The following is an 8,063-nucleotide window of genomic DNA, read 5'->3' as shown; positions in this document are numbered from 1 at the left end:
AAAAAAAGTGTCACTAAAAGGTTTTAGTGGGAGCGTTTCTAATGACACTTATTATGTGTGCCGCTAATTCTCACGGAAGCCTTTAGCGGCATTTTTTTGGGCATTTAACAGCACTTTTTGTATGCCACTAAAAGGCATATTTTTTTGTAGTGAAGAAAGACATGAGTTTTTGAGGCAAGAAATTGCTATCCGTAGGAAACAAAGCCATGTTGATGTTGATGCACGATTTGCAAACAAAGTTTGGAATGAGATAGATATCAGAGATATAGCTTTTGGTGAATAAGTTTTGTTTGATAGACTTCCAAAGGTTAGTTATTCCACAGATAATCAAGAGAGATTACTCCATAGGCTTTCACTTTTAAAGTTTTCTAGAAAAAGTCCATTATAAGCATGTCTGCAACGCAATACAAGGATTTATAATTTATTAATACAATTTTATGCGATGAATGGGAAGGCAGAAAAGGATGTGTGGAGTTCGGTTGGTATAAAGGAACTTGTTGCTATTAATCCTACGTTAAAATTTGAAAATTTGTTTATTAATCATGACTTTGAAGTTGTTAAATTTTATGGAGAGAAGTTTTTTCACATTTGTGGATTTTTCATTGTTGAATCCACATGATTTGATTGTCCTTATATATTTTTTCAAAACACTTTTGACAGCTTATTAACTTTAAAAAAAAAAAAAAAAAATCAATAAGACAATAAACAATTTTCAAAAAAAATCCCAAAGACCCTTTTAAAAATCAAAACCGTAACAAAACATGTTCAATCAAACGATCTATATAAAATTGATAGTTAAGGACCGGAGAGCTCCAACTTTTTGAGAAATATAAGTATCAATTACAGTAATTAAATTAATTACATTTAATTACTGGATATGTGTTCATAAACACAATTAGAATAAAATAATAAGTAAAAGTAAGGAGTATATAGTCAAATAATGCAATATCTTTTTCAAAAGGGAAATATATACGTGTTAGAGATAATAAAAATTGTCTTTCCAAATAAAGCTAGTGTCTTTCTTGACCAAACAAGTGCCCTTTTCTTTTCCACCCAATATACACATTCCCTTACAAGTTACAAGTGATTTATCGGATCCAAGTTTCTTTACTCGATTCATCGCATCCAAGTTTCTTTACAGTCATATTGCATAAACTTCGCCAACAAAGATTTGATTTTTATTAGATCTTTCAATCATACCTTCAAATGGCGTCTTCTTCAACTTCATCCGCTAATAAGAGCTTTAAGTATGATGTATTTTTGAGTTTCAGGGGTGAAGATACTCGTACGAGCTTCGTTGATCATCTTTATCATGCTCTTCAGAACAAAAGCATTCATACTTACAAGGACGATGAGAGAATCAGAAAAGGGAAAAGAATTAGTGATGAGCTCATCGGATCCATTGAAGACTCCAAATTCTACATTATTGTTTTCTCCAAGAGTTATGCCTCTTCATCGTGGTGCTTGGATGAACTTGTTAAGATAATGGAGTGTCAAAGGAGTAACCATCATATCGCTTACCCAGTCTTCTACGACGTGGAACCTTCGGAAGTCCGCAAACAAAGCGGAGCAGTGGCAGAGGCCTTTGCAGATCATGAAAAGGAAGAGACTGCTGCGAAATGGAGAGAGGCTCTGAAAGAAGCAGCGGATCTCTCTGGATGGGAGTTGAAGAACACTGCTGAAGGGTAATTCTTTCAATATCTCTGCAATATTCTGGTATTTTGAAAATTTACTGATCTAGCGTATAACCTGGATGTAAATTAAGGGGTGGTATGTGGCATCTTGTCTAATTTTAACTGGAGTTTTTAGTCTTTCTGCAAAGAATAATGAAATATGATTGTGCATCTATTTTATTTTTCATATGGGGTTGTATACTTGTATATTATATATAGATCTGAAAGTAACTGGTCATGTGGGATTTTGAGTAGGCTAATTGATTTTTTTTTATAAATACAGGCATGAAGCTAAATTCATCCAAAAAATAGTTGAAGACCTTTCACTAGAGTTACGTGCCATCAGTTTCAACATTGATGAAAAGTTAGTAGGAATGGAGTCCCGGGTCATGGATGTAGTATCATGTTTAGGAACCGGTTCTGATGATGTCCGCATGATTGGGATAAAGGGAATGGGAGGTGGTGGGAAGACAACTTTGGCCAGAGCTGTTTTTGATCGCATATCCTTTCAGTTTGAAGGTAAAAGCTTCGTGCACAATGTTAGGGAAGTTTCAAATGCTTCTTTGTCCGGTTTGAAGTCTTTGCAAAAACAAGTCCTTCGGGACATCTTAAATGATAAAGGCATTAGTGTAAGTAGTGTTTTTGATGGGAAAGAAATAATGAAAAAGATGATGTGTCATAGGAAGGTTCTTATTGTTCTAGATGATGTGAATCGTATAGACCAGCTTGAGGCGTTAGCTGGTGATCTGAATTGGTTCAAGCTAGGAAGTAGAATTATAATCACAACAAGAGATGAGCAAGTGCTTTTAGCACACGGAGTAGAATTCGTTCGTGATGTCAGTCTATTATCGAACAAGGAAGCAATTTGCCTTTTCAAGACGTATGCATTTGGCAGAGAGATTCCAATTCAACAATACAAAGAGTTATCAAAACAAGTTGTAAGCTATGCCGCTGGTCTTCCCTTAACGATTAAAGTTTTAGGTTCGCTTCTGTGTGGTAAAAATGAGCTTGAATGGGAAGATGCCCTAAAAAGATTAAAAACAATTCCGCTAGCAGAAACTCTGAAAATATTGGAATTAAGCTATACCAGTCTAGAAGACGATTACAAGGAAATATTCCTAGATATTGCATGCTACCTAAAAGGTTGGGGGAGAAACAAAGCAATCAAAGTACTTGAAAGTTGTGGATTTCATGCTAGAATTGGTTTACGAGTTCTAGAGCAAAAATCTCTCATAACTTTTAATTGTGCTTCTTATGATTATGAGTGGGTGGGAATGCATGACCATCTTAAGGAAATGGCTATGAATATTATTCGTCGCTCGCACCCCGATGAGCCTCACAAGCATAGCCGATTATGGAAAATCGATGAAATTGAAGATATATTGGCCAATGATTTGGTAAGGATCAAGTTTTACTTATATGTTGGGAAAAAATTAACACATCTATACTTATTATGACACAAGTTTCATGGTGACTTCTTTTGGATTGCAGGGTACAAAAGCAACAAGATGTATACAATTCCACACTAAGAAATTTAATCCGAATATTCTTATAAAAGGTCTGAGAAATATGAAGGAACTTAGATTTTTTTCTGTTCGTGGAGATACTTCCAATGATTTTAAGTTTCGTATAGTCGGTCCACACTTCCCAAATGCTATACGATATCTGCATTGGACCGATTACCCTTTTAGGACTTTACCCAAAACATTTCAAGCAAATAATCTTGTTGCACTTGAGATGGATGGCAGCAAAATTTTACAGCTTTGGGAAGGGGGAGAAAGAAAGGTAAAATTATATATGGTTGATTGATTGTTTCGCATGATTCATTATAATGATATACATTCATAGTTTTGTTATTCCATCAATATTCATTTTTCTTTTTGCTTATTTTAGGTTCTTTACAAGCTCAGATTCCTTGACCTCAGTTGTTCAAGTTTGAGGACCCTTGACCTTGGGCTGGCTCCAAACCTTGAAGAGTTGATTCTTGTTGGATGCAAGAATTTGGAAAAACTTCACTTGCCTGGAAGATGTCTAAATCTAAGATGCTTACTACTCACTAATTCAAAGTTGAGGACCCTTGACATTGGGCAGACTCCGAATCTAGAGAAGTTAGATCTTCAAAAGTCATATTGTTTAGACGAACTTCTCATGGCCAATGAATGTCAAAAGCTCGCCGAACTCAAAATAAGTCATTCAAATTTGAGGACCCTTGACCTTGGGATGACTCCAAATCTCAAGAAGTTAGTTCTCACAGAGTGTCATAAATTGGTAAAACTTAGCACTTCCATTGGATGTCTAAAAAAGCTTGTCCATGTAAATTTAAGTGATTGTGTGAGGTTTAGATCTTTTTTGTTTGCATCAAAAGATTATACATATTGTAGTGTGGACGAATCACTTGCGGTTGCTCCTTTAGCTTCTGAGTTAAATCTAACTGTGAAATCCCTAGAAAGTTGCCCGCTTCACCCTAAAAGTAACTTGCCAAAGTTTCGGTTTAAATATTTTTATACAGAAGATCGACCCTCATTGACTAGAAATCTTGAGATGCTTTTATCTGTAGGTATGTGTGCTTGCACAAACCTTGAGACGTTTTCACGAAGCATTTGTGGTTTACAACGTTTAAGAAAGCTTAGATTCAAAGGTAGTTTTCTAGAGGTGACCAAGGACCTTGACCAGTTAGAATCTCTCGAGGAGCTAATATTGTTTTCTACAAAGATAAACCATCTTCCAGATAGCATTTGTAAGTTGAAGCATCTGAAATCTCTTGAACTTGATGATATACGGCTACTTGAGAGGTTACCGGAGGATCTTAGCCAAATAGAATGTCTAGAGAAGCTTAGTTTGTTGTCTATAGATATTAAACACCTCCCTGATAGCATTTGTATGTTGAAACATCTGAAATCTCTCAGACTTATGTTTTGTAGTCTTCTTGAGAAGTTACCCAAGGATCTTGGCCAATTAGAATGTTTAGAGGAGCTAATCCTAACTCACTGCAAGTTTTTACAAGATATCCCGAATAGCATTTGCATGTTGAAACGCCTGAAAAATCTTCAACTTCATGAATGTTCACTGCTTGAGAAGTTACCAGAGGATCTTGGCCAATTAGAATGTTTAGAAAACTTAAGCCTATGGAAGAATGAGTTTTTACAAGATATCCCAAATAGTATCTGTGAGATGAAATGTCTAAAATATCTTAATCTCTACAAATGTATTCGAGTTGAGAAATTGCCTGAGGAACTTGGATGTTTGGAATGTTTAAAAGAGTTACATATAAATGGTACAAGCATAAGTCATCTTCCCCAGAGCATTCTTTCGTTGAATGGTCTGGGTATTATTGGGCCAATACAGCTTCTTAAGTCGTGTGGGTTTGCACCCATGATGCAGATACCCACAGATACCTACAGATATAAAATACATTATTGGGTACGGGTACCCATAATTCAGGCACACACAACAGGAGTCTCCTCTACCATGCTCCACGGATGATTTTGAGAAGTTTTGTGGCCCAGAAAAGACAACTCAAAAGCACTATTGTAAAAGGTACTTTCTGCGTTTTATTTACTCATCACGTTACATTGATTTCAATTTTGAAATTATTATAATGATTATTAATTTTTCAGCCAAAATCAATAATTATAACAAAAAAGATACAAGTAATAATGTACTGTACATAGAGACAATGTTTGTGTTACATGTAGATCTTTTGATGTCTTTATCTATGTGGAGGATGGAAATATCAAGCTACTTTTATTTTGTGCTCTGATATTGCTGTTTTGTACTTGTCAAAAAAGTGATTTGATCATATAACTGATTTCTATCAGTCAGCTGCATCTGGTCTGTTCTTCAACAAGCGTGGGAACTGGGATGAATATTTTATTAATTGAGATTAATTTGGTATCTATGTAAGGGAATTTATTTATTATCTCAAGCCATGTTTGTTCTCAGCAACCTCTACTCATAATTTGGTCTTTTGATAGGTCTTCCTCTTGAGGTATAACTAAACTTTATCTCATCATTCCCATGGACTTCTGTTAATTCTTGATGTCATAATTGTTTCAGGATCTTGAGCTACTACAGTTTCATCCAACGAATATGTATATATGGAGCTGAGTGCCTCATGACTGAAGTTCTGTGTATTTTTCCTCATTTTAGTCACAGATAATTTGAAAGACTCTTTATAACTTGGTTCATCCTAATCTCATTCTCTTCTCTTGATTTTTTCCCATAAAAAAACAAATTAATAAGTTTTGGGAGTAAAGAAATATTGAGCAATGGATGAAAAAGACACTCTGGTAAATTTCTCTGTATCCTGTCTCTCTTATAACATATGCCATTTGTATGTATGGTGGTAGATGCATACACTTTCATTTTTTCCTATTACAACATTTAACTACAAAATATATACCCAATTATAGCAGTGGCATTAAAATAAAAAGTAATTTCACTTTTCTATCTAGGTAGATTTATCAGAGGATGATTTATTTAGAAAAACTTAAACCTTGAAAGTATAATGCTATAATTGGGTAGATCTTTCAAAGAATTATGTAGACTTTGAAAGCATTCTGTTCTATTGAAGAAAAATTAAAACTAAATGCTATAGTTGGGTAGATTTTCAAAGTATAATGTTCTAATAAGTAAAAATTAAAAGTACAATGCTACAATTGGGTAAATTATCTAAGTATAATGCTTTAATAAGGAAAAAAATTGAAAGTAAAATGCTATAATTGGATAGATTTTTCAAATTTAGGGGAATGAGATCAATAGTAAAATATTCTTAAAAACTGAATAAAAGATAACATCCGACAAGAAAAGAACTTGGTTTTTTAGTGAAATTCCAAAAACAAAGACCATGAATTACCACACTCCGAGTACTGAACAAGAAATCAAGCAATTTTTTTTTTCAAATTCGTCATTTAATTTCACTATATTGACCCATTAACACTAATAATTGAATCTGAAATCTACAAATCAATTATTCATATAGGATTCAAGAAATTAATCTATTGACCTCACTAAGAAAAATTGATCATCGTCTCCAGCCACACCCAGGATGCTGAGTGGCGGAGTACGGTGGGAAGGGGTATCTTTTTCCGATTTGGTACCAGAAATTCAAGATCAATCCATGTTTTCGTAATCTAGGGCTTCCTTCTCTGCTATTTTCTTTGAAGCTAAACATCACAAAACGCTAATCGTAGCAAACCCTTGAGGCATCGATGATGAAATGGGGAGTTACTCGGAGGGGGGAAATCAGAAAGGGGAGGAAATATTGAGAGGCATCGATGATGGAAGCAGGAGTTACCGGAAGGAGATGGTGGGAGTGAGGAACTCCGCCTCCGATCTGGTCCCACAACACCATCTCTTATCCTCGTATCTCTAATCACAAGTCCCACACCATTATCGTTTATCCACTTCACACGCCACCATCTCGGATCTGTTTGGACACAGAGGTAATGGTAAGGAGCAGCGACTATGTTGTGTCGCTTGAAAGGAAGGTGTGGGGGAGAAAAAATATAACAGTTTAAGGTTAGGTGTTAAAAAAAAAAAAAAAAAAAAAAACTTAATGAATTATATATTTTTAATCCAAAAATTTGGTTTTTTAGACCAACTCCAACCACAAAACACTAAAAACATTAAAATGGTGACTTTGTAACACTAAAATGTAGTTTTCACTCCAACCATACATTAAAATTTTACATTAAAAATAATATATTGAATAAAATAATAATTATAATAGTGCTAAAAATAGTATATATAATAAAATAATGGAGTTATATTGAAAAGTACATTTGGTGTTGGGAGATAGACACGTCAAATTTGGAGACAACCAAGAGGCTTAACAAAATGATGATGATTTTAAAGGTCCATTGGAGTGGTTTTTAGAGACTTTGCACCATTTTAATGGTCGATTGGAGTTGTTCTTAATCTACATCATGCCATTTGCAATTTGGCACTGTCTGTCCAATAGTATATCTATCATTATTCTAATAAATGAATATGTTTATTTTCCTATTAGTAAGTGTCATAATATTAGAACTCCTTATTAATATTATATGTCATGTATCATACCACTTGTCAACCTATTAATTACACATTTTAAATTTTAAATTTCTCACTCTAATTTCATTAAATTAATCATTGCTTCTCCATTTTAATTTTTAGTTTTTAAAAATTTTCACTTTAATTATATTAAATTAATAACATTAAATTAAAAAATAAAATAAAATTAATACAGATGATAAAGTGATATAACTTCACATATTTATTTAAATAAACGATTATAATTTTATATAACTAAAAAAATATCTCTTAAGCAATAATTTATTTAAAATAATTGATTAATAATTTTTATTTTTTAATATGATAGTTTAATTAATTTTATAACCGGGGTTCTCA

General features: G+C 33.6%; 1 protein-coding gene across 3 annotated transcripts; it reads left to right on the top strand.

Annotated features, from left to right (window-relative positions):
* The first annotated feature begins 1,042 nt into the window (after positions 1–1,042).
* On the top strand, positions 1,043–6,009 carry LOC145108954 (disease resistance protein RPV1-like). Of its 3 annotated transcripts, none has more exons than XR_013708678.1 (6): positions 1,043–1,685; positions 1,957–3,070; positions 3,165–3,458; positions 3,567–5,210; positions 5,492–5,661; positions 5,730–6,009. XR_013708678.1 is itself a non-coding variant. In XM_079046044.1 (4 exons), exons 1-4 carry the CDS (start codon positions 1,207–1,209, stop codon positions 5,154–5,156), a joined length of 3,477 nt encoding a protein of 1,158 aa, XP_078902170.1. In that variant the 5' UTR covers positions 1,043–1,206; the 3' UTR covers positions 5,157–6,009. The 3 variants fall into 3 exon arrangements, 1 of the variants encoding a protein (XP_078902170.1); XR_013708679.1 differs by having other exon boundaries at positions 5,369–5,661; XM_079046044.1 differs by having other exon boundaries at positions 3,567–6,009.
* The last annotated feature ends 2,054 nt before the right edge of the window (positions 6,010–8,063 follow it).

The sequence above is a fragment of the Lactuca virosa genome, chromosome 4 (assembly GCF_052849685.1).
Source record: "Lactuca virosa cultivar CGN04683 chromosome 4, Lactuca_virosa_CGN04683_v6, whole genome shotgun sequence".
Taxonomy (NCBI): domain Eukaryota; kingdom Viridiplantae; phylum Streptophyta; class Magnoliopsida; order Asterales; family Asteraceae; genus Lactuca; species Lactuca virosa.
The sequence above is the reverse complement of the archived record's forward strand: the minus strand, read 5'-3'. Positions and strand labels throughout refer to the sequence as shown.

What these genes read in the sequence shown, in the direction of transcription:
- LOC145108954 (XM_079046044.1), top strand. Translation starts at nt 1,207, where the DNA reads ATGGCGTCTTCTTCAACTTCATCCGCTAATAAGAGCTTTAAGTATGAT. An exon ending in ATATATTGGCCAATGATTTG is followed by an intron (nt 3,071 to 3,164) that starts GTAAGGATCAAG and finishes TTTGGATTGCAG; the next exon opens with GGTACAAAAGCAACAAGATG. An exon ending in GGGAAGGGGGAGAAAGAAAG is followed by an intron (nt 3,459 to 3,566) that starts GTAAAATTATAT and finishes TGCTTATTTTAG; the next exon opens with GTTCTTTACAAGCTCAGATT.